Consider the following 27,959-nt stretch of genomic DNA (forward strand, 5'->3'; position numbering starts at 1 on the left):
GGGCAAGCCGCCTGTTAGGCGATATTATAATTTTTTCGAACAAAGACAACGCTGCTTACGACCAGGTACTCATTTTACACCTGAGTACGGTGAGAGAAAGTGAGTAAAGGGCCTTTTCCAAGGACTCAACTATGCGCCGAGCGCGAGGCTCGAACCCAGGACCTTCCGATCCGAAAGTAGTGTCATACCACAAGACCACATAGCCGCACATAATTCATCAAACAAGATGTCTGATGTCAACAGGAATCACCCTTGTTGTCCAAAGTGAGCAAATTGGGGGTTAATAATCTTAGGCGTGACATAATAATATTATCAACTCAAAACCATCTGTGATGTTTTACGCTAGAAGACACCCGATCCATTTATGGTACTGAATTCGATTAACCTCCGTGTTGTGTGGCTTTGAGCAAAAGTCACCTCGGGTTGCTCATCTTGCGGTACGACACTGCGGCTGACGCCAGGATTATTCCAGTCTTCCCTTGGAATAGACCCTTAAAGATAAATTTCCCCTTAGGGATGAATAGAGGGGACTTTATTATTTCCCCTTAGGGATGAATAGAGGGAACTTTATTATTTCCCCTTAGGGATGAATAGAGGGAACTTTATTATTTCCCCTTAGGGATGAGTAGAAGGAACTTTATTATTTCCCCTTAGGGATGAATAGAGGGAACTTTATTATTTCCCCTTAGGGATGAATAGAGGGAACTTTATTATTTCCCCTTAGGGATGAGTAGAGGGAACTTTATTCTTATTTTTTATTATTATTGTTTTCACTCATCATGTGATTCGTCGAGGTATCAACACGGTGCTATATCGGAGTGATATTGATGTTAACAATTTAATGTGCGGCTATGTGGTCTTGTGGTATAACACTTGCTTTCGGATCGGAAGGTCCTCGGTTCGAGATTCGCTCGGCGCATTTTGAGTCCCAGGAAAAGGCTCTATATTCACATTCATTCATCGTGCTCAGGTGTAAAATGAGTACCTGACCGTTAAAAGAGTTGTCTCTGTCCTAAAAAATTGTAATATCGCCTAACATGCGTCAGTCATGTCACGTCCTACATGTTAAGTGTTGCTGTTGGCCGGGGACCCTTTTGTAAAGCGCTTTGAGCACATTCAGTAGATATCGCTCTATATAAAAGCTCAAGTTTTATTTATTTATTTATTGATTGATTGATTGATTGATTGATTGATTGATTGATTTATTTATTTATTATAAAATCAGAACAATGAAGCGTGTGTTAAGTTCACGCCTTTTATTAAGTAGAGGTGAAGTTTCATATTTCTGATCGTGTTTATTTTAATTTCACTTTTGAGCATCCGCCTGCATCAGGCATAGTACCGTTTTGATGTGACGAGTAACATATTTCTTCTTCCTTGTGCAATTCTGGTGTTAATAAACGTTACAAATTTACTTCTTATCGAATGTATGGAGCCGCGTTCTTAGTAACTGGGGACGCTTCAAAGATGGCTGACAAGCACTAAATTTTTACTTCATTTTTTGTTTATCAACAACATTGTTCTCGTGAAAATATCCCAAGAATAGTTATTAAATGTTATTTTAGACTAAGCTACATAAAAAGATACTCAAACTGATTATTGAAATGAAGGGATTTATACAAGAATGCGTTGATTATGATTTGAGGTGACGATGGTGAATCATGATGGTGAGGGGAAATCAACACATTAAAAAAAGTAGACTCTTGTAAATTGTAAACAGACAGAATAAATTTGAAAAAAACAAAACAAAAAAAAAAAAAACCTTTACAATCTATCCGAGCCAACAATGCGTACATAGTTGTCAGCATTTGTCCCAATTTTGATTGACAATATTGATAAATAACAATGAGTGATCTTCTCAGCGGAACCTTTGTAGAACACCATGTGTCGAGTCTCCCAGCAACACTTGTTCCAGATTCCTGGGGCCTTGAAAAATTTGGCGTTTTTTACCAATTGGATCTTAAAATGTGCCAGTTGAAGTCTCTAGATTACAGTTTCCACTGGGGGGAAGAGAGGTAAAATAAAGTTTTAAGTAAGCAGTTTGAACATAAAATACACATGATCGCTCTGTATCGACGTGCACTTATTTGCAGGTCAGATTTCCCAATTCCTTATGGGCTATCTAATTGTTGAAATAAAAATCTAAAACATAATGACGTAAAATATTGTCCATTACACAATGTTAATCTAGTAACATTCTCAGACCTGCACATATGTACATATCGCTCTGTATTAAAACATTTAAAATAAAGGAGGTACCTACTTTTTTACCCTTTTACTGAGTTGTCTGAAAGGAAAATTAAAATGATTAAAAAAAATATGGTAATGACGACAAATGCGAAGATTACACAATTTAGCTTTTATTCCAAACTAAATTTTAGCGCTTATAATGAATTGATAAAATTAAGAGGATGTAAGTCAGTCATGTATGCCTTTTGCCCTGCTATCTTTAATATATCTGCATCTGCATTAAATCAAAGTATTTAATTGCAAGCTCAATCCCACAGGTCTAACGCAAGTTGCTTGCAAGTCTAAGACCTAACCTCTGTACGTCATCAACAAACTTTATCACAATATACATTATTGAGCTTTATATAGCGCAATATCCACTAAATATGCTCAAAGCGCTTTACAAGAACTAAGAGCTGAGTGACGGCAATGTCATTCCTTCTAAATTAAAATATTCACTGTGCATGTTGCATCAATGTGGTGTTCCATAATTCTCTACGTAGAACAAGAAATGAATGTCCTTTCTATGCTTTGGCAAATCTTGAAGACATTAGGCGTCAGAACTGATCTGTTTGCCAATGTAAAAAAAAACAAAAAAAACAAATTGAGCTTTTATATAGCGCAATCCACTAAATGTGCTCAAAGCGTTTTACAAGGGATCCCTTGTCAGCAGCAACATTTAACATGCAGGACGGGACATGTCGACTGTTAGGCGGTATTACAATTTTTCGGACAAAGACAACGCTGTTAATGACCAGGTACTCATTTTACACCTGAGTACGGTGAGAGAATGTGAGTAAATAGCCTTTTCCAAGGACTCAACTATGCGCCAAGCGCGAGGCTCGAACCCAGGACCTTCCGATCTGAAAGCGAGTGTCATACCACTAGACCACATAGCCGCACGTACATTATTTTGTCAATAGACTTTCTTATCGCATTTACTTATCATCGCTATATCATAATAATTGGTTAACTTCCATACTATTGGTATTAGAGAAGTCAATCCTTTTATAGTTTCAAACCTTGATATAATCTAAATTTTATAACCCATCTATTTTCACGGATTAAGGAAAATAATTTTGTATATCAAATCAACAGAGATCCAGCCCCCCGCCTCTCGTCTGTAATTGAGACTCCGTCACGAATCATCAGATTGGATGTTTCCCTCAACGAACTGACTTCGCTGCCCCATGATGGTTTGGCTCCATTTAGAAATCTTAGAGCACTCGATGCCTCATTAAACCAGATTAAATAGTAAGTCAAAAGAAACAACAAATTATTTATAAGTCAACCCTGCTATAGTCAGAAATTGTAGGCTGAATGTCTCGTTACTGGAAGATCTAAGATTACTGCTGTGCTACTCTTGAGGGGTCCTGATCGCTTAATTGGCAAACTCACCAATATTCAGTTGATTCAGTTGAGGGTTTTTTCTAATCACTCTGTTCACCCAGAAGTGACAGGGTAGCTTGGTATGTCATTGTTAGTGAAAAATATTTCTGATATGCTTATAACAAGAGATGAAGTGAGTAGGAAAGTGCCAGAAGACAAAAGAGAATAAAAAATGTTCGCGGCAGTGATGGGGGTTTGAACCCGTGACCTTATTGGTACGACAACTCCGCCTGGTTGGTGAGAGCGTGACTCTACCGTATGAGCTATCCACGATCCCTGGGATCAATAAGACCAATAAGGTCGCGGGTTCAAACTGCCATCACCGCTGCGAACATTTTTTTCTTCTCTATTGTCTTCTGGCATTTTCCTACTGACTTCATCTCTTGTTGTTACCAACATAAGTGCCTGCTCCACTCACTTTTCTGATATACTTACCAAATGTTTGCAAACAATTACCATCTACTTAGAAAAATGGGGATCAATTCAAGCATGATAAAATCGTTTTTCACTTCCAAGGTTAAAAGTCAACAATTTCCTTATCATTTTATTGAAATCTGAAAAGAGGTGTGTGAAAAAGTGCCAGAGAAAATATAACACAAGTAAAATATTGTTTAAAAATAAAGTTTAAAAAAATAGCCCGCATTAAGTGGGGATAAAGCCCCAGACATCCTGATTACTGTTCAGGCATGTTCTCTTTAAACCCTGGTGGTTACCCGATAGTTGGGACAATTTAATGCTTATATTCTTAATAAGTTTCTGCGTTTCAGCAGTAAACTATTTTCGTACACCATCTCAAACAAACATTGAACATTCTTTCTTCTATCAGCTTCCAAGGCATTGAGGTTTTAAGACATTTGTACAGTTTGAACTTGTCTCACAACAACATCAAGAACGTCGACGGTCTTCTGAACAATCTGTCTTTGGGAGAACTCAACCTTAGTAACAATTTCATAACCGACATCTCTATCATACCCAGTCTGATCAACCTTAGGACTCTAAACCTTAGCAATAACCAAGTAAGATAGATTATATGATGATGATGATGATGATGATGATGATGATGGTGATGATGATGGATGATGATGATGATGATGATGATGATGATGATGATGGATGATGATGATGATGATGATGGTGATGATGGATGATGATGATGATGATGATGATGATGGTGATGATGATGATGATGATGATGATGATGATGATGATGATGATGATGATGATTATGATGATGATTATGATGATGAAGATGAATATCATATGCTGTCCAATTGAACAAATTTTGTATTTATGATCTTGCCTGAAGCGGAGCTGGACCATGCCTTATCACTATTTAAATCATTCCAGACTAAGTGTATACAAATCACATACGTTTATTGTAATTGTTAGAAGTTTGTTGTTTCATTGTAATCAAAATAAACAACTTTTATTTTTCCTCCATTTCAAAGCTCAACAATTTGGAGGGAGCATCTTCTTTTCCAAAGCTAGAGGAAATTCTTGTGCAACACAACAAGCTGGTATGTCATTATGCAATTGTAATTATCAAGACAACAAGCTGGTATGTCATTATGCAATTGTAATTATCAAGACAACAAGCTGGTATGTCACTATGCAATTGTAATTATCAAGACAACAAGCTGGTATGTCATTATGCAATTGTAATTATCAAGACAACAAGCTGGTATGTCATTATGCAATTGTAATTATCAACACAACAAGCTGGTATGTCACTATGCAATTGTAATTATCAACACAACAAGCTGGTATGTCACTATGCAATTGTAATTATCAACACAACAAGCTGGTATGTCATTATGCAATTGTAATTATCAACACAACAAGCTGGTATGTCACTATGCAATTGTAATTATCAACACAACAAGCTGGTATGTCATTATGCAATTGTAATTATCAACACAACAAGCTGGTATGTCACTATGCAATTGTAATTATCAACACAACAAGCTGGTATGTCACTATGCAATTGTAATTATCAACACAACAAGCTGGTATGTCACTATGCAATTGTAATTATCAACACAACAAGCTGGTATGTCATTATGCAATTGTAATTATCAACACAACAAGCTGGTATGTCATTATGCAATTGTAATTATCAACACAACAAGCTGGTATGTCATTATGCAATTGTAATTATCAAGACAACAAGCTGGTATGTCATTATGCAGTTGTAATTATCAACACAACAAGCTGGTATGTCATTATGCAATTGTAATTATCAAGTGATGGAAATTGATTTGAAAGCATGATTGTTTGTAGATACACACAGATTTCTGTAAAGTTTTGACGATTCAGCTCTGGACCACAGTAAAACTTGCAGAATTAAAGTTTGTTTTCACAAAATGTTTAATTCTGCAGCCTAGTACTCAAGTTAAAACTGTATCTTTAATTTCCCTTAAAGGTGCCAAGGTACTGTTTTATAAATACTAATGTGCTGTTCATGTTTAATATGTTAGAACACAACTTTTACTGTCTGTTTGATTCTATGTGCGGCTATGTGGTCTAGTTGTATGACACTCGCTTTTGGATTGGAAGGTCCTGGGTTGGCACTCAGCGCATAGTTGAGTCCTTGGAAAAGTCTCTTTACTCACATTCTCTCACCGTACTCAGATGTAAAATGTTGTCTTTGTCCAAAAAATTGTAATATCGCCTAACAGGCGTCATGTCCCATCCTACATGTTAAATGTTGCTGTCGACCAGGGACCCCTTGTAAAGCGCTTTGAGCACACTTAGTTGATATTGCGCTATATAAAGCTCAATTTTAATTTTTAAATTTTTTTTTTTTTTGATTCTACAAAAAACTTGAATAATCTACCACCTCTTACCTGATTTTCTGTCTTTATGAGTGTTAAGCTCAGACAGTGCACTTTACATTTAAATATAAACCCCCCCCCCCCCTCCCCAAAAAAAAAACAAAAAAACAAAACAAAAAAAAAACACCAAGGGACAAGGTTTCTAGAAAGGGAATAAGATTTATTTAGTCAGCCAGTTGTGTGTGGCACATTGGTATGGTCTTCACCTCGCAACTAGAGGTTGACCAGTTTGTGCTACACTTCTAAAACTACTTATGCTTGAATAAAGAACTAACTTCATTATTCTAATGCAGAATATTTCTTATCACATAAAGAAAAGAGGTCTTCTGAAGGCTCAAATATTTCATAGTTTGTTGACAGACAAAAAAGTTGAAAGATATGACATGATTTTATTTCCATTTAAAGTTTTCTTCATCAGCGACTGGCTCAGAAAGGTATCATGTAAGGATGAGATTGGTGCTGGAAATTGATTTGTGGCCACAAATATGAAATAAGGAGCTAATTTCTATTGATTATGGCGGAGAATAAATACAATTTCTCACATTGCAAACAACTTAAAATTTGTATTTATTATCATTTTGATTCTAAATTCACTTTTCAGTTTCTGATTTATTTTGACATAATATCATTTGGAGACGGTGGTATCATATTATTTAATTTCTTTTCACCCCTTTTTTTTTGTGAATGGACTTTTTTTTTTTGAAGGACTTTTATAGCATCCCCCCCCCCCCCCCCCCCCGAAAGAACTCAAGACAGGCTTTTAATTCCTGAGCTGTATTTAAAAAATTTGTCTCACACAGACAGATGTCACACCTCTCACAAGTTGTTTACATATACGGGTGATCAACGCCTCGAACAACCAAGTGAAAAGTTTGGACAACGTTCTCCGTCTTATCACCAGACTCAATGAATTGACCGTGTTAAACCTGACTGTAAGTTTGATTTAGTGCCAGAAAAAAATGTAAAAGTGATACTAAGCTGCTAGAAGCTGTGGACTGTAAAAAGTGATAAACAAAAATGAATATAACATTTTCAAAAAAGAACAAAATACCAAACACGGAACATTTCGGGCTCAATTCTTCTTCAGTCAACAACAAAAACAATAAAGACATAAATACATTACTAAATTCCAGATTGACGACAGAGAAATTGTGTAGGTCCTCTTAGTTGTAGAAAAATCTTGGAAAGTAAATAAAAAAGAGAGTTTGATATGTAACTAAGAAGTTCCAAGTTGAGCGGAATTTAAAACAATGCATAAATTAAGATGAGCAAAAAAGAAAAAAAGAAAGGGAAATCGAGAAATAGGTGTAAAATTTATCCAGTGCAATAAATCCAATATAGTGAGAAAATAATAACCCAGAAGCATGATAAACGTACAGAACTCCTTAAGAAATGTAGTAATTGTGAATGTGAACTGATCTTGACAATATCTACTCCTACTCCTTTTATTAATCACTAGCACTTGTATCTATCAATGACTGGAATAAGATACTAATTTTCACTTCAGTTGACTGGATTATTATATTGTAAAAAGTGCCATTTCCAAAGGCATGACGCCAGGACCATAGTTCCTTGATTATTAACACCCATTTAATTAGTGTGCTCAGCATTGCTTGAATTTGTAACACGATAAGACACATTGTCGCTGAGTTACTGATGCAACAACGATACATCATTTATGTATTTCATTCTTTCTTTGTTAATTTGTAATTTAATAAATTTATTATTTATTGTTTAAATAAAAATAATATTTTTTGCTTTATTTCAATATATGAATGAAATACAGTATAATTACTTTAAACCGAAATTTTGGGGACCTTCTAAAACATTTCGGTTTAAAGACATTTTGGTTTAAAGCAAGTTCCCATTTTGCGATGTTTTTCAAGGGTAGTAACTATTTAAGAAATTTGCTCATTTAATCGTATCATGGGTTTCCCCTTAAATATAGTTGTTGAATAAATGCCGTCTCCGTAACCATTTTAAAAATTATTATTTTTTAATTTCATTATTTTATTTTTACAAATTTTTGGTGTGTTTTAAAAATATTTTTGGGGGTTTTCGTTTTCAATTCAAAATTGTTGAAAGAGTTGAGTTCGGGATGCCGTGTTTTTTACATATCTCCGTCTTGATCAACTTTTTTTTCATCGACTTCACATAGTATTTTGATTTTAAACTCCAACGTGTAAGCACAGTGCTTTCTTTTAGACATCTTTTAGTAAAATGTAAAGCTAAAATAAGATCGATAGTTCTTGTGCGGTAATTGATAATGAATGATGCGCAGCAGCTACTCAGAGGTGAAGTGAAATGGAAATGAAAAGGTGTGTCAATGCTAAGCTGTCTACTACACACCTCTCTTTTGTTGAAAAGCCATTAGGTTGAAAGCCTAATTACATAGAACCCCCCCTCCCCCTCTCACACACACACACACATTCAATCAAAGTGGAAATGAAATGGCATGTCAATGGTAAGTTGTCTACCACCCCCCTCCTTATTGTCGTGTTGAAAATCCAGTCGGTTCCAAAGCATCAGCACACGAGCGAGAACATCTTGCTTGCGTGATTCTACACCCCAACTTCCCCTCTTTCCTCATTTTTCGCCTGCCAGTCACCCGGTGTCTTCCTTTTCCAGTCTGGGATCGTGGTGCTGGCCAAACCCAAGTGCAGTGATTGAAGTGTTTGCCTACCCCCCACCCCTCACCCTCATCTTATACTTACGCTCTTTGTTTTAATATCGCCGGGCATTATTATGTGGGGCCACCTTCCCGAATTTTAAAAGAAAAATAGAGAGAGAAAAAGGGAAGGTGCTCTCAAGTTTTTTTCGGTTTAAAGAAAGTCCTTCTTAGAAGTATTTCGGTTCATCATAAGAATTAGTACATAGATAATGAAGAAACTAGTATAATTTATTGAATTCTTTGCGGTTTAAGCTATTTTTCGGTTTAGCTTCTTTCGGTTTAAAGTAATTTTACTGTATAAGTTTCACATAGGCCAAGTTCTTACAAATTCAACTTGAATTGAATGTTTTCCAGGGAAATCCTGTGGAACGTGACAGAACTTACCAGTCTGATGTATTGAGAGCTGGAAACATCATGGTCCTTGACAACGTGTCAGTCAGGCCAATGCCTCCACCCAAAGTGAGTGAGGTTTTAAAACATTTCTCATCTTTTTTTTGGCATATTTCATCTGCCCCTGGAGATGGCCAAGGGCAAAACATCATTTGTTTGTGTATTGTTTCAATGTTTAGGAGTATCTTTTTGTCTTATCTGATTTTTTAGAAAGGGATGTGAGGAAATGTTGAATGTGGTTCGGAAAATACACATTTAAGATTTATGATGGTGGGTACTCGTATTTCAAGTATAATTCCATAAGACCTTTTTAAAATAAAATTCTTGCCTACCAATTAAAATGCAGTGTCGTTGTGATATAGAAGTATGGAATAAATGAAGCATTTCAAAGTGTGATGGGTATGGTATTTCCATCTTAATGGTCATGCTTTCTTATTCTATGTTATTCTATGTGAAATTGGATAAAGTTGTCATTTCAAATTCTACGCTTTCTTGTACCAGTGGTTCTTAGTTAAAGAACACTGCGATTTAAAAAAAAAAAATTCACTATCGTTTTTCCTGATTGGATTTGCTGAGAACTTTTCTCTCATCTATTTTGATTTAACTATTAGTGAGGGGTTCAATACATCCTGACATAATTCTGTTTTGTGATGGTGGGTCACATTTAGTTTTTGAAAACTCACGTTTATGACCCAATGTGCCAATCTGGTATACAGTTGGAATAAACTAGATTTTTTAAAATAATGGAAGTCTAAAGTAAAAATGGCCAGAAATAGGAAATAGAAGTGTTTTGATGAGTAAGAAACAAAACTCACTCATCTAAATGAAGGCATTTATCATAACTCATATTTTATAAGCTAAGCTTAAAATTCGATTTTAATCAGGGGCGGTTGGTCACATTGTATTTAAGGCGGCACAAATCCGAAATACAGAATCAAATTTTATTGGTCTAGTTAATTTAACTTAATTTGACCTACTTTGTATGTGTGTGTGTATGTGTGTGTGTGTGTGGAGGGCGGTATTGCAATTGTTTGCATATATGTGCGTGTATTTGTGTGTGCGTGTATGTGTGTGTGTGTGTGTGTGTGTGTGTGTGTTAGAATATTAACGAGACGTACTCACAAAAGAGCATCAATTATCTTGGACAAAACTTGTCTGGTAACTTTCACCTGTTCATTATAACGACTCACAGACGCAGCATGTCCTGTTTCCAACTGATTTCTTATATCTACAACGTTGAAAAGTTTATATTTAACAGCATCTGTGACATGGCTATTTGATTCAGAATGTTTCTTCAGTGCCTGAGAGATGTGCGCAATATCACTGAATCCTCCTGTTGTCCGTTATAGCATACATCACCAAAATCAAGCAATAAAAACAATGAAGCGTTTTACGGCTTTCACTGGCAGTAAGCCATTCAACATTTAAAAAATAATCATTATTCAATCGGCGCTGTCTCCTCGGAGTGTTAGAAACTAAGTTAAAATTCACTGGTTTGTGTGGACCTAAATCTTTTACCACTATTTTCTCTTGAGGGGATAAGTGTCGGAATTGATTATCAATTAAAAAATCAACATGATTCATGATTGGTTACAAATTACAGAAATAACTTTTTAAAATAAAATGATTCAAGATAAAAACAGGTAGGTTTCATAAACAATGACAACAGCGATAATACTTTTCTCTGAATACTAACGACTAACGGTATGACACACAACTTTAGAATAATAGAATTTAAAAATCCACATTTAATTCCAAACGCAAAGCACTTGTTAACTTCACACACAATCAGCGACATCTTTATAATTATACTATTATTAGTATTAGACAATGCTCACAATACAAGTTGAGTAGGGATCGTTGGGAGTGTGCGGGGATGAAGGACTCCGTGGGGTCAGGGATTTTTATTTATAGTACCATGGGGCTCTTCTCGGTGCATACTTTGTTTACTGTTCTTTTTTATATTTAATATATATTTAAGCAAAACAAACAATGATAAAATATATATTTATTGCCATTCTCTTCATCCGTATATCTAAGTGAAGCAAAGCCTCTTCTTTCAGTGATAAAACTGATATGGTTTTAATTTATCCCAAGTAGGACCTCAGGGCGTGCATCGCTAGATTGGCCGTCTTGGCCTAATTATTTTAGCAGTGAAAGACAATAGTTAGTTGGGGAGGGAGGGTGGAGGGAGATTGGGGAGTAGTAACTAACTTTCTTCAAGGTACAACGGAGTATAGGATAAGGACAGGACGGCCAAACGAAGACTGGCTCATATAAACAAAAAAAACTTCCCCACCACACCACACCCTCCGCTCATTGTCACCCCGCGCAGGCAACGGGGGAAAGATGAAACGTGCCGATTTGACGCTACCTTCGCGGAGCGACGCACGAGTCATCAAATATTAAATTCAAAACAAAAAGCAGTATGTGCTAAATTTTTAATTTTATCAAAAATGTAAAATTGAAGTTTTTTGTTTGGTTAACATGCTAATCTACGGAAAATATAGGGCGGCACAAAACAACTTCGCTCTATTGACCGACCGCCAGTGATTTTAATCCACCATTTTCAAGATTTTTACTGAATTGCTATACCGGCTTTACACACAAAATGTATTTTGTAACTCAAAATTAAAAGCATTTAGTACATGCTATATATAATTTTGTTGAGCAAAACAAAGGTTTACAAAACAGCATTTAATTCTTGTAAATATAACAAAGATATTTTTTCAAATTAATTGATTCATACACCAAATCTGAAAAAGAAAAATGGTGTTTGGATCGTAACGAATGTGATGATTTTCTACATGTGGTAGGGAGAGGGTTAAGCAGGTGAACCCTGACATGATGCTGCTGTTGTGGTATTGGTCACAATTTTTCCATTTGCCAACAGGTGGACCACAAACGGCATGCCGACAATCTGTACACCCTGAGAGATGCAGCCAAGCAAGCCTTTGATGACAGGATGCGTGTGGCTAAAGAGAGAATGGACGAGAACATCAATTTTCTACAGAGAAGGATTCTGTCAGTCAAGTTTGAGTTTTGTTCCCCTATCATTTTGATTTTTTTTTTCATTGATCTCAGATTCAATATTGGGATAATAAAAAAAATGGTGGTTTTCAATTTCATTTTCTTTCTATAGTGTAGTCTATATTCTTAAATGTATATTAACCTATAGTCTCAAATGGTATTCTGCTGTACTGTGAAAAAATATGTTTATTTATTTTAATCATCATCATTTTATTTGATCATTGTTTGAAGGACAAGTTTTCTAGCCAAAATTTTAAATACATGTTTTTTTCAGAGTACGACAATATGATGTCGGAATGAACGGGTGCATAAGATTCAAGTTTCAGTTTAATTAACAGATAAAACTTGATTGAAAATAAATGCACATCCTTTTGCTTCTTCAACTTCAAAAACATTAAATTTTCTTATAATTTTTACAATATTTACTCGAAATTCACATTTCTTCATCAAGACCAATTAAAAAATGATATGATCTTGAGGTGGTAGGACATTTTATAGGCTTTTAATGAAATGTCGTGATTTGAAATTAGTGAAGTGAAACATTGGCCGATGATTTTATGCATTATCATCTTCTTATAAATTTATTTGGATTTATTCTGTCCCAGGGGAATTCAAAAGGAATACAGAGATTTTGAGCAGAAGCTGAAGGTGGATTTGGATGGTTGTCTCAGGTAAGGATTTGGATGTTACTCTATTAGTTAAGGTGATTTGTTGTTTAAAAAAAAAAAATTGAGCTTATAAAGCGCGGTTTCCACTAAACGTGCTCAAAGCACACTATAAAAGGGTCTGTGACCAACAGCAACACGAATCATATAGAACAAGACATGACGCCTATAGGAAATATTACAATTTTTTTCCGACAGAGACAACGCTGTTTACAGTCAGGTAGTCATTTTACACCTGAGTAAGATGAGAGAATGCGAGTAAAGAGACTTTTCCAAGGATTAAACTGTGCCCCGAGCGAGGCCAGGGCCAGGATCTTCCGGTCCGAAAGCGAGTGTCACACCACAAGACCACATAACTGTGTTAAATTGTTATGTGATCCGGAGGTCATGATAGCACCCATGGAAGAGCACGCTTCACATGTCAAGGGAAGATATTGATTTGAGGAGAAGTCGAGATATTTTATTTATACCTATCCGTCCTCACAGCAGTGATTGGGTAGTTGGGCCTGTTTGTATGGCAGAAAGTACTTTGTGACACATGGAAGAGCACGTTTCACATGTCAAGGGAAGATATTGATTTGAGGCGAAGTCGAGATATTTTATTTATACCTATCCATCCTCACTGCAGTGATTGGGTAGTTGGGCCTGTTTGTATGGCAGAAAGTACTTTGTGACACATGGTAGAGCACGTTTCACATGTCAAGGGAAGATATTGATTTGAGGAGAAGTCGAGATATTTTATTTATACCTATCCATCCTCACAGCAGTGATTGGGTAGTTGGGCCTGTTTGTATGGCAGAAAGTACTTTGTGACACATGGTAGAGCATGCTTCACATGTCAAGGGAAGATATTGATTTGAGGAGAAGTCGAGATATTTTATTTATACCTATCCGTCCTCACTGCAGTGATTGGTTAGTTGGGCCTGTTTGTATGGCAGAAAGTACTTTGTGACACATGGTAGAGCATGCTTCACATGTCAAGGGAAGATATTGATTTGAGGCGAAGTCGAGATATTTTATTTTTACCTATCCGTCCTCACTGCAGTGATTGGGTAGTTGGGCCTGTTTGTATGGCAGAAAGTACTTTGTGACACATGGTAGAGCATGCTTCACATGTCAAGGGAAGATATTGATTTGAGGCGAAGTCGAGATATTTTATTTATACCTATCCGTCCTCACTGCAGTGATTGGGTAGTTGGGCCTGTTTATATGGCAGAAAGTACTTTGTGACACATGGTAGAGCACGCTTCACATGTCAAGGGAAGATATTGATTTGAGGCGAAGTCGAGATATTTTATTTATACCTATCCGTCCTCACTGCAGTGATTGGGTAGTTGGGCCTGTTTGTATGGCAGAAAGTACTTTGTGACACATGGTAGAGCACGCTTCACATGTCAAGGGATGATATTGATTTGAGGCGAAGTCGAGATATTTTATTTATACCTATCCGTTCTCACTGCAGTGATTGGGTAGTTGGGCCTGTTTGTATGGCAGAAAGTACTTTTTGACACATGGTAGAGCACGTTTCACATGTCAAGGGAAGATATTGATTTGAGGCGAAGTCAAGATATTTTATTTTAACTATCCGTCCTCACTGCAGTGATTGGGTAGTTGGGCCTGTTTGTATGGCAGAAAGTACTTTGTGATAGACTATCATCCTATTCAAAGGGTAGAAATATTAATATCGCACCACACTTTTTCCATTCTAATTTGTCTTTTTTATTCCATTCATTGTGTTTTGTTGATGAAGGGAAAACCTGAAAAGTCGATATTATCCACCTTTGTTAATTCAATTGAAGCTTCCATACTATTGTTATTTATTTTTTAGGGTGGAAAGAAGTTGCTATTGTCCGTTAGTGCTATAGAACCTTGATAAACTCTATGCCAATGGTTCCTGTGGCTGTGAAGGACCACTAATGTATTATGTTCCACCAACAATTCTTCAGGTCTTGTCCCTCTTTTAATCCACCAGCCTATACACTTTTAAGTATGCATAATACGCTTCAACAGTCATAACGTCACTTCCCTCGTACTGACGCATGGTAACTTAGTAACTGGCTCTAAACTATCAGGACAATGGCGGATGCCCTTATGAAATATTTCTTCAACGAAAAGCGTATCCAGAGGAAAAAAAACATTATAAATCTGATCACGTTTTGACTTTTACACATTCTGATCACAAGACATATAAAAAGTTTTAGCCAGCATGAAGAATAAAAAGTACCTATGTTCTTTGTTTAGAACCACGATGGCCGCCGTTGCTGGGCGACATGACATCAGACCATTGAATCCAATTGTGGCCTACTATAAGAGAGTGATGGCAGTCTCAATATCTCAGATGATTGATCCTGGGTCCAAAAAAAATTTCTGACCCCTATCTCCACACATCAGTGATTGGGTAGCTGGGCCTGTTAGGTATTGCAGAAAGTACTTTAAGATATACTAGCATACTATTCAAAGGGTAGAAAGCAATTGCTAGTATCCGTTTAGCGCTATAGCAACCTTGATGAACTCTAGCTCCATGACATATGGCTATGAAATACTACTTCAACTACAACCATTTTTCAGGACCCCAATAGACAGTTGTGCAAGATAAAGATATAAAACAACATACACATTGTTAGTTGTTAGTTTTTTTTTTTTTTCATAAACTTTATTATTCCTATTAAACTCACAAAACCCCCTACCCACACCCAGGGACTCAATCCTATAAGTACATACCACTACACACTTATTGGTGACTCAACATTAGTGGTGTCTGTCAATGATAGTAGATTAATTCCTGTCAATGAAATAAAATGTCTGCTTCACCTGGTGTCATTTGGTGCACACCAGAGATGTCAGATGTGCAATGTTCCCGTCCTTTTAATTTTGATAAGGTCAAGGTCATAGGCCTGTTTCATTTCATAGTTTTTAAAATTTTTGTTTACTATTTCTGTAACAAATAAGCGCTGCTTTTTTAAACTCAATTTTCTAAGTGAATAGTGTGTTTTTAGGAATTTATTGAATTTGATCTGGCATTTATATGTATGTTAAATGATGCCTATAATTGTCTTTGTCTATGTAGATACATTGACTCCCTTACGGAGGCTGAGATTGCTGCCGGCCCCAATAACAACATAGGGGCGACCTATGACCCAGCAACCAACAGGAGTAAGAAGGGGGTGCCACTCACAGATGCATGGAATGTGAGGAACAAAGATTTGAAATATTTAATTTAAAGTATTATTGCATTCTTGAATTAAAAAATGAACAAAAAAACTCTTTATTCATCTACATGGAAAATCATCATCATCATCATCATCATCATCATCATCATCATCATAACCATCGTCATTATCTTCATCATCACCATCATCATCAGTAGTTCTTTATGCGGCTATGTGGTCTTGTGACCCTCACCTTCAGATTGGAAGGTCCAAGGTTCGAGTCTCGCTCTGAACCATAGAGAATACAGGACCTGTGCTCTGAACTGCCCAAAGTTGAGTCACTCCTTGAAAAAATCCGTACTCAGGTGTAAAATGAATCCCTGCCCACTGGCAGAATTGTCTCTGTCCTTTTTTAAAAATGTACTTTTGCCTGTGGCATCATGTCTCATCCTACCCTTTTAAGAGTTGCTATTGGCTAGGGACCCCTTGTAAAGCACTTTGAGCACGTTTAGCAGATATTGTTCTATATAAAAAATGAGGTATTTGGGGGGGGGGGGGGGGGGGAATCGAAAAAATGATACTGCGAGATACTGATTTTAATAAATTAAAAAATTATGCCTTTTGCGCCACGATATCATAAGATATCGTCTCCTATGCATTCCACGAAGGAATATAGATAACTCATCAAACAAGATGTCTGATGTCAACAGGAATCACCCATGTTGTCCAAGTGAGCAAATTTGGGTTAATAATCTTGCTCAAGGAAAAAAGTGAAAGTGCCTGAAGCGGGGCTTGAACCCGGGTCATCCGGATCACAGTGCAATGCCTTAAACACTCGGTCACTTCACCCCACTTCGCGAGATACTGATTGATAGAGGAAAACTTCAGTGTTAAAGCAATGTTAAAAACGGAGTTTTATCTGCATTCACAGGGTCTGGCTGGTCCCATAATGCCTCAGCATTCACAAAGAGGACAGCGAGAGCCAAAGGAAGATTACACCAAGATAAAGGAGACGGACGAGGTGAGGGTTAGACATTTTAAAAATGAATGCCACACAATTATTATAAGATAACTTAACTGCCTTGCACTGCTGATTACCTCATGTCCCCATTTTGATGACACTGATAATCTGTTAAATTGTGCGCATTCCTTTCTTCAGCAGACTAAAAATAAAAACAAAGGAAACAAAAACAAAAACAAAAATACAAAAAAACACCAAAAAAACAAAAAAAAAAAAAAAAGAAAGCACACACAAAAAATCTCCCCAAAAACAAAGTGGCACCACTGCAAAAGCATTTTTATTGGTTTCGTTGTCGCTTAATTCCTTTCTTTTAAATGCTGTTTTAGTTGTATCTTAAAAGATAAATATAAAAGACTTATGAACAATGTCAGTTGCTTTACTGTCAATAGGAAGAAGGAAAAGAATTAACATCTTAAGTTGTTATTTGAAAAAAAAAAATGTATTATTATTATTATTATTATTATTATTATTATTATTATTATTATTGTTGCTGTTGTTTTTGTTGTTGTTGTTAATGTTGTTGTTGTTGTTGTTGTTCTTCTTCTTCTTCTTCTTCTTCTTCTTCTTCTCTTCTTCTTCTTCTTCTTCTTCTTCTTCTTATTATTATTATTATTATTATTATTATTCATTTTACTATTTATAATAATAATTAATAATAATAATAATAATAATAATAATAATAATAATAATAATAATAATAATAATAATAATAATAATAATAATAATAACAATAATAATGTTAATAATAATAATAATAATAATAATAATAATAATAATAATAATAATAATAATAATAATAATAATAATAATAATAATAATTATTATTATTATTATTATTATATCATCATCATCATATCATCATCATCATCTATCATCATATCATCATCATCATCATCATTATTATCATCATCATCATCATCATCATCATCATCATCATCGTCATCATCATCATATCATCACCATCATCATCACCATCATCATCATCAACTTTATTATTATTCAAACATACCACTTCCATCCACAGATTCTGCGATGTGCTTTCAAAGAGTTGATAAAGCAGCGGGACAAAGACATTGACCTCTAACCCTACCCCAACTACAGCAACAATTTGATAGCATCGACAGAATATGGGTTTGAAGCCAACTCATCTCTAAATAATGTGTAGCAATTTTGTGATCTCACCACCTTACTTATGCCTATCGCTCCTCATGGATCATAGGGGGATTAAAGTGGGAAAAATAAATTGATAAAAGTGAGTGCGGCAGACATTTTTGTTGAAATTAAGAAACAAAAAAAAAAAAAAAAAAAAAGAAAAAAATTGAAGTAAGTAGAAAAGTGCCAGAAGACAATAGAAAATAATTTTTTTTTTTGATGTCATGAGGATTTGAACCCATGACCCCGATTGTAAAGCATATCTCTCGTGGCCAGGCAGAGTTGCCCTAACAGTGAAGTCATGGGTGAATCCTTCGAATCCTCATTACCTCAAAGTTTTTATTCTCTAATGTCCTATGGCACGTTTCTGCTCACTTCATTTCGTGGTATAGGGAAATATAGGGAGATTTAACTTTCCATGTTTTGTCATCACTTTTCCACCCAATAATTTCAAGTCCCTTTGTTTATTTGGCTAACCACCATTTGAATACGAAAAGATAGCTTGAGTAAATAACTAAAAAAATAAATATAAAAGAATAACACGCGTTTTGTCCTCAAGCCCTCAAGAATCACACTGACTGGTAACTTGAAAGATATGCTTTGGAAAGCTCTACTCCCATTATCTGCAAGATGATGCCATTTGATATCGTTTATTTATATTTATTTATTATTTATCTATTTATTTATTTAGGTATTTATTTATTTTTTTATTTATTTTTTTTCATTTTTTTTTATTTATTTCTTCTTCTTTGATTGTTGTTTGTTGACTTGAGAATGATCCGTTAGATTTTGTTTTGCTTTTTCTGTTGTGTTTGTGTGTGTGTGTGTGTGTGTGTGTGTGTGTGTGTGTGTGTGTGTGTGTGTCTATGTTTCTCTCTCCTCTTCTCTCTCTCTCTCTCTCTCTCTCTCTCTCTCTCCCCCTCTCTCCTCTCTCTCTCTCTCTCTCTCTCTCTCTCTCTCTCTCTTTCTCTCTCTGTATGGGGAGATGGGAGAGGGGTTGTTTATTCATCATAATTTTGTTTGTAACCTTGTTTTATTTAATTGTGTGTTTATTTTTGTTTTTACAAATTTTGAATGTTATATTACTTTTTTATTACAGTCAGCAGTACCAGACCGATTAGTATTTACTATACGACAATGATTGGTTTAGATCTCTGTGCACATATTGGCAGGTCTGATAATCCAATGCAATTATGAATAATAATGTGAAATTTATTGTAAGCTTCAATTTAATCACAAAAACAGATCAAAGGAACATTTCGGGTTTCCCCTTTATCAACAAAACAGGATGAATGAGATTGTGGTTGTGGCGTTGTTACGATGAATAAACAAAACATTGGTTGGCAGGAAATAGTACACTCCTTTGTAAGGAAGCACAAATTAAAATAGAATAATAGTTATTTCTAAAATATGCTCAATTAATTAAATAATCTAAATGTTGCTGCTCTAAGCTCGAATAAATAAATAATAATGTAAAATTGATTGTAAGCTTCAATTTAATTACAAAAACAGATCAAATGAACGTTTCGGGTATCCCCTTTATCAACAAAACAATGCAATTGTGGCAGACCTATCTACTTGAAATAGGAAAAATATATACTATCCAGCGGTAATTACACAGTAGACACACGTTTTAACTACCTTTAAAAATCACCAACTTGTCCATAATTATGCTTTTAACCCTCTCCTTACCAGCCATTTTCAGATTTTCCCCCAAAACTTCACACCCACCCAATACAAAAACAGACATATCTTACTCAATCAGAAAAACAACAAGCACATTCTGGGTGGGGTTCCTACCTCCCATAGTGGGCAGGGAGGTACTTATTGTGTCTTCTATCCCCCCATATCTGTTTTCCAACTTGCATTCTGTCTTTGTCTTAGAATAGGATTGCTTGGTTTTGACCTGGCCCTGGTCGGGGTCCTGGCTGGGAGGAAGACAGTCAAATGCATAGTTATTGTTTTGGGAGATGATATTTTTTTCCTTGTAAATCATCTCTCTGTTATGTATTATTATATTTGTTATACTTTATAATGTAAGCATTTGAGTGTGTTCCTCTTAGTGGGGGCCGTGCTTGTGTCCGGATGAGACTTATTGGTGATCTCAAACTATGTACATTGAGGGTGTGCTCTTGGAATCTACATCTGATCCCTATTTGTTCTCAGTTCCCCTTTGTCTTACTTTTTCTTGGATGCTTTAATTGTAATTCTAGAACTTTTTACTACCCCATTTTCTTCCTTTTTACTGGCGCTGATATAACCTAAATGTGTTGCAAGCGCCGTAAAACCCTTAAAAACAAAAACAAACAACAAACACATTCTATACTTAATATTGTTAGACAATATTATGAGCTCTATTACAGAATGTCGTTTTTATAGCTATAGCAATATAGCAAAAATAAATGAAATCTGGATGAGAAAAGAGACGATTACATCGTAATAAATGTGACCATTTTCCAATAGGTGGTAAGGAGAGGGTTCATCCCTTTATATGCTAGCTCTGGCACCAGAATGTTGTTTTCAAGATGTTTAATAGAATTAAAGATCTTTATATAGTTCTCCGGCCAGAACCAAAATTCGTAATATATTACAAAATCTTCGCAGTCGTAGACAGGTTTGAATTATTGGCTTGTTTTAACATTGTTGTAATTAAATATATATAGGTTTGTGAGTATTTTCATTATAGCAATGAGCCTGTCACAAGTTAGGTTTATCGGACTTGAAAACAAGTGCACGTCAATTCAGATGAACCAATAGTACATCAAATGAGTGGCTTGTAATGTAAGGTAAAATATGATTTATAACATGATTTATAATTGAAGTATATTAAGTCGATTCTTCCACCTTTCCGAGATTGTCCCTCCAGGACCTAAATTGAAATTGTAGACTTTATTTTAAGTATCGATTTAAACAGTTTTTTCTGGGTCGGGTTCCTGACCTCCCATAGTGGGCAGGGAGGTACATACTGTGTCATCTATCCCCTTATATCTGGGTGGGGTTCCTGACCCCCCATAGTGGGCAGGGAGGTACATACTGTGTCTTCTATCCCCTTATAACTGTTTTCCAACATGCTTTCTGTCTTTGTCTTGGAATGAGATCACTTGGTTTTGTCCTGGCCCCTGGGTGGGGATCCTGACCCCCCATAGTGGGCAGGGATTTGCTTACTGTGTCTTCTATCCCCTTATATCTGTTTTCCAACATGCTTTCTGTCTTTGTCTTGGAATGAGATCACTTGGTTTTGTCCTGGCTAGGAGGGAAACAGCCAAATGCATAGTTATTGTTTTGGGAGATGATATTTTTTTCCTTGTAAATCATCTCTCTGTTATGTATTATTATATTTGTTATTTTGAATGTATAATGTAAGCATTTGAGTGTATTCCTCTTTGTTGGATTTTATGCTTGTGTCCGGATGAGACTTAAAGGTGATCTCAATTGGTGGTATGCTCTTTGAATCTATATCTGATCCCTATTTGTTCCCAATTCCCCTATGTCTTACTTTTTCTTGGATGCTTTAATTGTAATTCTAGAACTTTTTACTATCCCATTTTCTTTCTTTTTACTGATATATAACCTAAATGTGTTGCAAGCGCCGTAAAATCCTTAAAAACAAAAACAAAAACAAACAATATTTTCCTTAACATTGACCAACCTATTTAGGTCTCATGACATTAAAATAATAGGTGGAAAGAGACATTCAAAGGGAAATAATCCCTCAAATCTCAACATGGAAAAAAAGAAGCGATGAAGAATTTTTGTAAAATCATTCTACAGAGTTGTTTGTTGTACTTATATATTTCATGTATGTTTTTTTTTTAACTCACAAATCCTTGCAATATTCAATTACACATTTTATTTTTTTTTTCACCTACCTATGTATTTTATGATTGTGATTATTTTTCATTGAATCAAAGATGTAAAGATGTTGCTTAAACTTAAAATTATAATAAAAGACTAATATAGATGATAATCTGATTATCTGGGTTTTTGTTGTAAGGAGTAGTAAGCCTCGCAGTCCGAATGACGCTTGCTTACAATTGCGTGATTCAGTCATTATCGATGAGTATAGCTGTCCTCTCCATCCATGTTGTTAATTGGTTCCATTGGTCACGGTCAAGATCTTGTTGTGACTTTTTTTGTAAACAAATTATTAAAAGATGAGTCCACACGATGATTTGAAATTGGAGTCCTTCAGAGCCATAAGGCCCATGGAGCCGGATTTTATCTGGGTTTCTATAGCGTGAAACGGTCAATAGAAAGTGCTTGCTACCATTTGGCTAGGACATTAGTCTATCGCAAAGAGTTTTCCAACAAATCTAACAGACCCAATCACTGCTGTGTTGACAGGGGAGTCAGAAGAAAAATCTCGACTTCAACTGGGATCGGTCTTGGTCCCTTTGCGTGTGTAGTGAGTGCTCTACCAACTGAGCTATTGAGATCCCAAGGACAATGCATTCACCTAACTCACTCAAAATGCTTTATAAAACGCCCAATATGATGAGACATGACGCCTGTAAGGCGCCGTGAAATATATTTTTGGAAGTTGTTACCAGCAAGGTACTCATTTTACATCCAAGTCTACTGAGAGAATTTGAGCCTTTTGTTCAAGAACTTGTCCAGATCAGGACTTTTTGAACCAGGGACCTACAAAACTTCACACAATACCATTTTAAGAGGATGGGTCATATTACATTGTAAAATTAGACGTTTTAAAGAGGAAGTATATTTAATTTCCATTGTCCGGTCCAGATGATAGGGTCAATGGCTTGATTTAGTGACCAACACTCCTTTGACTGACCATTTGTCAGACCGTGGTCTGGTGTTATGGCACTGCATTTCTGAGTCAATTTCTAAAGGTCCCCGGTTCGTGACATATTTGCAAATTTGAGTCTTTGAAGAAGGGTGATACTTGTATTATCTTACCTTACTCAGGTGTAAAATGAGGACCTGGCCAGTAAAAGTTGTTGTAGAAAAAAAATCAAACAGCGCCGCAGCATGTCTTGTCCTACATGTTAAATGTTGCGGTCAGCTGAGAATCCCTTGTAAAGGGCTTTAAATAGATTGTATGGATATTCTGCTCCATGCATAATAAAAAAAAGCTTAATTTTCTACAAAGGGTGTAGCTATGTTGTATATTAAATATAATGCCCATCAGTGAATCGCCTGGCTGCCCCGTGTCTTTAACTGTTTTAGATCTGGCAAAAGTACAAATGCTGTGGAATATAACAGCCACATCGATGGCGCGTTGTTGATCTAGCTAACCTCTGAAGTAGCCTATTGCAAAGACATACCTTCATAGGTTAGATCAACGGACCATTGCACTGTAGCACCAGCCCTACATACTGGGCTATGGAGCTTCTGTTAATCCAGGATTTTTTTGGAAGTGTTAAATGGACAGTATAAAATAAATTTCTTGCTGTCCTTTAGGTAAGATTCTAGTCTATCATAATGTACTTTCCACCAGATCTAATAGAACCACATTTAGATGGACAGGGGGTCAGAAAATATATATTCCAAAAATGATTTAAAAAATTGAGCTTTATATAGCTCAATATCAACTAAATGTGCTCAAAGCGCTTTACAAGGGGTCCCTGATCAACAGCAACATTTAACATGTAGGACGGGACATTACACCTGTTAGGCGATATTACAATTTTTCGGACAAAGACAGCGCTGTTAACGGTCAGGTACTCATTTTACACCTGAAAATGTGAGTAAAAAAGCCTTTTCCAAGGACTCAACTATGCGCCGAGCGCGAGGCTCGAACCCAGGACCTTCCGATCCGAAAGCGAGTGTCATACCAGTAGACCACATAGCCCCCAACCTAAGTAGAAGTGAAAAGCCGTATCCACAAGGCCATTCACCCCCCCCCCCACCCCTTCCCCCTTTTATCGTAATTTCCTTATTTAAAAAAAAACATTTTGAGAAAAATTGCAATGAGTCAAGTTATCCGTGAGTAAAAAGTATGAAAGTTTATTGCCAGCATCTACAACGAATCCACTGTTTTGATTGAAGTGTCATCTGTAGAATTGTACATAATATTATGGGTGTTAGTGATCTTTGGGAGGAGGGATGGGGAAAGGGTGGTGGGGGGGGGGGGGAGGGGGGATAACTGGGACCCATCGTCTCAATACGGTTTTATTGTGACCGCTTTAGATGCTAATTTATTTATAGTTTTAAAACATAAGAAGTATGAACTGTCGTACAATAATTAAGGAAATAATACAAAAAAAAAAAAAACAACAAAAAAAAAAAAAAAACAAACAAAAAAACATCCCACCCCAATCGTCCAGCGAGTTCCTCACTACAAATACCTTGGTGTAACGATTGATGACAGGCTCAAGTGGGATGAACACTTGAAAATAATTAGGCATAAGATGTGCAGACGTACATATTTTTTATCAAAACTCTCTCAGTTTAGAATAGATAAAACCCTCTGCACATTATTTTATAGAGCAGTAATCGAAAGTGTTTTGTCATTTTGTATAACAGCTTGGGGAGGCAATTGCTTCGCAGTGGAAAGGAACAAAATAAATTCAAATATTAAAAAATCCATTAAACGCTATATAAATGATGTTGACGATGTAGATCTTTTATACGAGAAATTTTGTATAACTAAAATAACTAAAATATTAAATGACCAGTATCATCCACTAAGACCATCAATTATTATGTCAGAAAGAAGTGGTCGCCCTTTCTCTATTTCAACGAAAACAGAGAGACACCGAAAATCTTTTCTGCCGTCCAGTATTAGGCTTTATAACAACAAGCAATAATCATTTTATATAATTATTTCTCATTTTTAATTTTTTAAAATATAAATATTAATTTATTAATTTATTTGTTTTTCAATCTTTTCAATTTTCAATTTATAGCGACAGTTTTAACTATTTTACAGTGTTGATATTATTCATATTATAAAGCGCAGCTCTGGTTATAGAGCTGCTCCTTTTTTTATTTTTTATTTTTATTATTTTTTATTTTTTTTAAATTTATTTATTTTTTTTTTTATATATACATCCTATTTCCATTGTATTTTTATTGTGTAAATTAAAACACGTCTGTACAAAAAATTTCCTTTTTGGGATGCAATAAAGTTTTATTATTATTATTATTATTATTATTATTATTATTATTATTATTATTATTATTATTATTATTATTATTATTATTATTATTATTATTATTATTATTATTATTATTATTATTATTGTTTTCTAAATTTTGGCCAGAAAACTTATTCTTCAATAAATATCGATAAATTAAAGTGATCCTTATTTTGGCAAAAACTCTCAAATCTGAGAATTCGAAGATTGATATTTGAAGGAAGTATTTTCTATCTAAAATTATAAATAGACGTCTACGTGTATTTTTTTTATTTATTTATTTATTTTTTTTTTGGCATATTACGGTCGTGTAGTTATTCCGTTTTATTGAGGGATATGGATATCTTTTCTTGAAGTACCTTATAAAAAATTACATTTTCACATAAATTTCTCGATGTTTTGACTTGGTATGTGGCAAGTCCCGAGAGAGCGGCGATGGGTCACAACTATTATCTATTGGGACAAGATGGTTGTAATAATAGATCTTGCACATAAGAGCGCGACCATTATAAGAAATGGAAAAAAAAACAATTTAATACATTGCCACATCTGTCTTTTTAGTAGTATTATCTTGATTTAACCCTCTTCTTACCACTGTAGTAGTCGAAGTGTTTATATTACCATGTAAAGGGAATTAATCCTTGGTCCTTGTACACCCTATGTTATTCTTGAGTTGCATCCCTTGAATGAGTTTTTTAAAAAAAAATGATCAACACAATGGCTACCGGTTGGTTTGTCATGTCAGTTCATTACAACCACCTGCAGCAAAATCGTCACATTTGTTACGACACAATATTAAACATCTTTCTTATTCAGATTTATTTTGTACATCACAAACTTTGAAGAAGGATCTTTGTTTAATCAATAAGAACATAAAGTTGTTTTGTAGAGAGTTTGTTTGAGTTTTAAAAAATCAATTTTTCTGCTGGGTAAACCTGCCATAGGATAGGTAAGGAGAGAGTTAAAGAAGGATTTCTGACTTTCAAAATTGTGCACATAAAAAGAAAAGTCAATCCGTGGGACATCTTGTGATAAGAATCAATCGGGCAAGAGCGAGGTTAAGTAAGTATAGCACGAGTTTATATCTTCCTGTTTATGTGGGGGTTTAAAAAGAGATTAGACGTCTATTAATAAATTGTATGTTTTAAATGGATCACCAATATCACTAGAGTTTTTATATTAACATATTGTAGCCGATGAAGCGCTCTCTGATGAAATATAAAATATGTTTTCTATAAATTATGTGTTTAAAAATTATGTCCCCCCTGCCAACCAAAAAACAAACAAACAAACAAACAAACAAACAAACAAAAAAACAAACAAAAAAAAAAAATAAATAAAAAAAATAAAAACAAGCAAACGATTTATTCATGAGGCTACAGGTTTTTAGCCCCATCCAAAATGAAACCCCTGCTCCTTCGTGACAACTTACTTGTAAAAATATACCTTCAATCCTACTATATGAAATTTTTGAGAAATTGAGAAAAATAGATAGACAGAGAAAGTTGTATTTTTATTTTCTTGGTAAAAATAATGCTTTCCTTTTGCCCTGGTCTTGGCTTGCAACATTATCAGTCAACTTACAACGATCAAGGGAGGGGAGGAGAGTGAGGGTGGGAAAGGGTGGGACGGGGCGTGGTCATCGTGAAATACTCGCCAACATCTCTCCGTAAAAATACATATCACAACTTATGGCGATGATCAACAAAAGAAAGTGAACAGTGAGTTGTATTCCAGGATGTTCAATGTAATATCGATATAATTTTGTGTTCCTGATGATATACAGTGGAATTCGGGTAAAGCTAACACCGCCGAACCTGAAACATTGGTTGACTATAAGCCACAAAAGAAAACAAATCGTGAGTTGTATTCAATAGTTCAACCAATGAAATAACTTGCTTCCATGAGCTCTACTAACAACTCACTAAGCGGTGTAAAAACCAAATAATGACGTCAAACTTTCTGCAGTCTTTTTGGATTTCAGTGTCAGGCTATAACATAACGATGGCTACGATGGAAAACACTTCGATAAGGAAAAGATACTTTTATATCAACAAGAGCAGAAGTTGACTTTCGCAATGTTGACCTATCCGGATTCCACTGTATACAACTCACTTTTTTCGTGTGTTTGTGTGATCATCACTCCATACCGTGACGTAATTCTGCGAGAACCAGCAGGGCGTAATTTCACGATGGCGGAGTGCTGGGACAGTGGAGGCATCTTGAAACAAGCCCTGTCCTCCAGTGATTAGTATTCAAATACAAAGCATCAATGAACATTAATTTGACCATTGATCAGGTGACCAATGTAATCAACCAGGTAAAT

At 35.4% G+C, this 27,959-nt stretch overlaps 1 protein-coding gene across 1 annotated transcript; it reads left to right on the top strand.

Annotated features, from left to right (window-relative positions):
• The first annotated feature begins 1,445 nt into the window (after positions 1-1,445).
• Positions 1,446-18,696, top strand: LOC144970884 (uncharacterized). The gene is made up of 11 exons (XM_078911021.1): positions 1,446-2,015; positions 3,328-3,483; positions 4,445-4,634; positions 5,067-5,135; positions 7,253-7,384; positions 9,478-9,582; positions 12,407-12,537; positions 13,149-13,214; positions 16,276-16,396; positions 17,289-17,378; positions 18,403-18,696. The coding sequence occupies exons 1-11, from the start codon at positions 1,846-1,848 to the stop codon at positions 18,460-18,462; spliced, it is 1,290 nt and encodes a 429-aa protein (XP_078767147.1). The 5' UTR covers positions 1,446-1,845; the 3' UTR covers positions 18,463-18,696.
• Positions 18,697-27,959: the final 9,263 nt, after the last annotated feature.

Source organism: Berghia stephanieae, chromosome 1 (genome assembly GCF_034508935.2).
Source record: "Berghia stephanieae isolate SIO BIC M18660-M18661 chromosome 1, UCSD_Bste_1.3, whole genome shotgun sequence".
NCBI classification, from domain to species: Eukaryota; Metazoa; Mollusca; class Gastropoda; order Nudibranchia; family Aeolidiidae; genus Berghia; species Berghia stephanieae.

Excerpts from the sequence above, each read along its gene's own strand:
- LOC144970884 (XM_078911021.1), top strand. The coding sequence starts at position 1,846 with ATGAGTGATCTTCTCAGCGGAACCTTTGTAGAACACCATGTGTCGAGT. Across the intron at positions 3,484-4,444 it reads TCATTAAACCAGATTAAATA|CTTCCAAGGCATTGAGGTTT; the intron begins GTAAGTCAAAAG and ends TTCTTCTATCAG. Across the intron at positions 7,385-9,477 it reads TGACCGTGTTAAACCTGACT|GGAAATCCTGTGGAACGTGA; the intron begins GTAAGTTTGATT and ends AATGTTTTCCAG.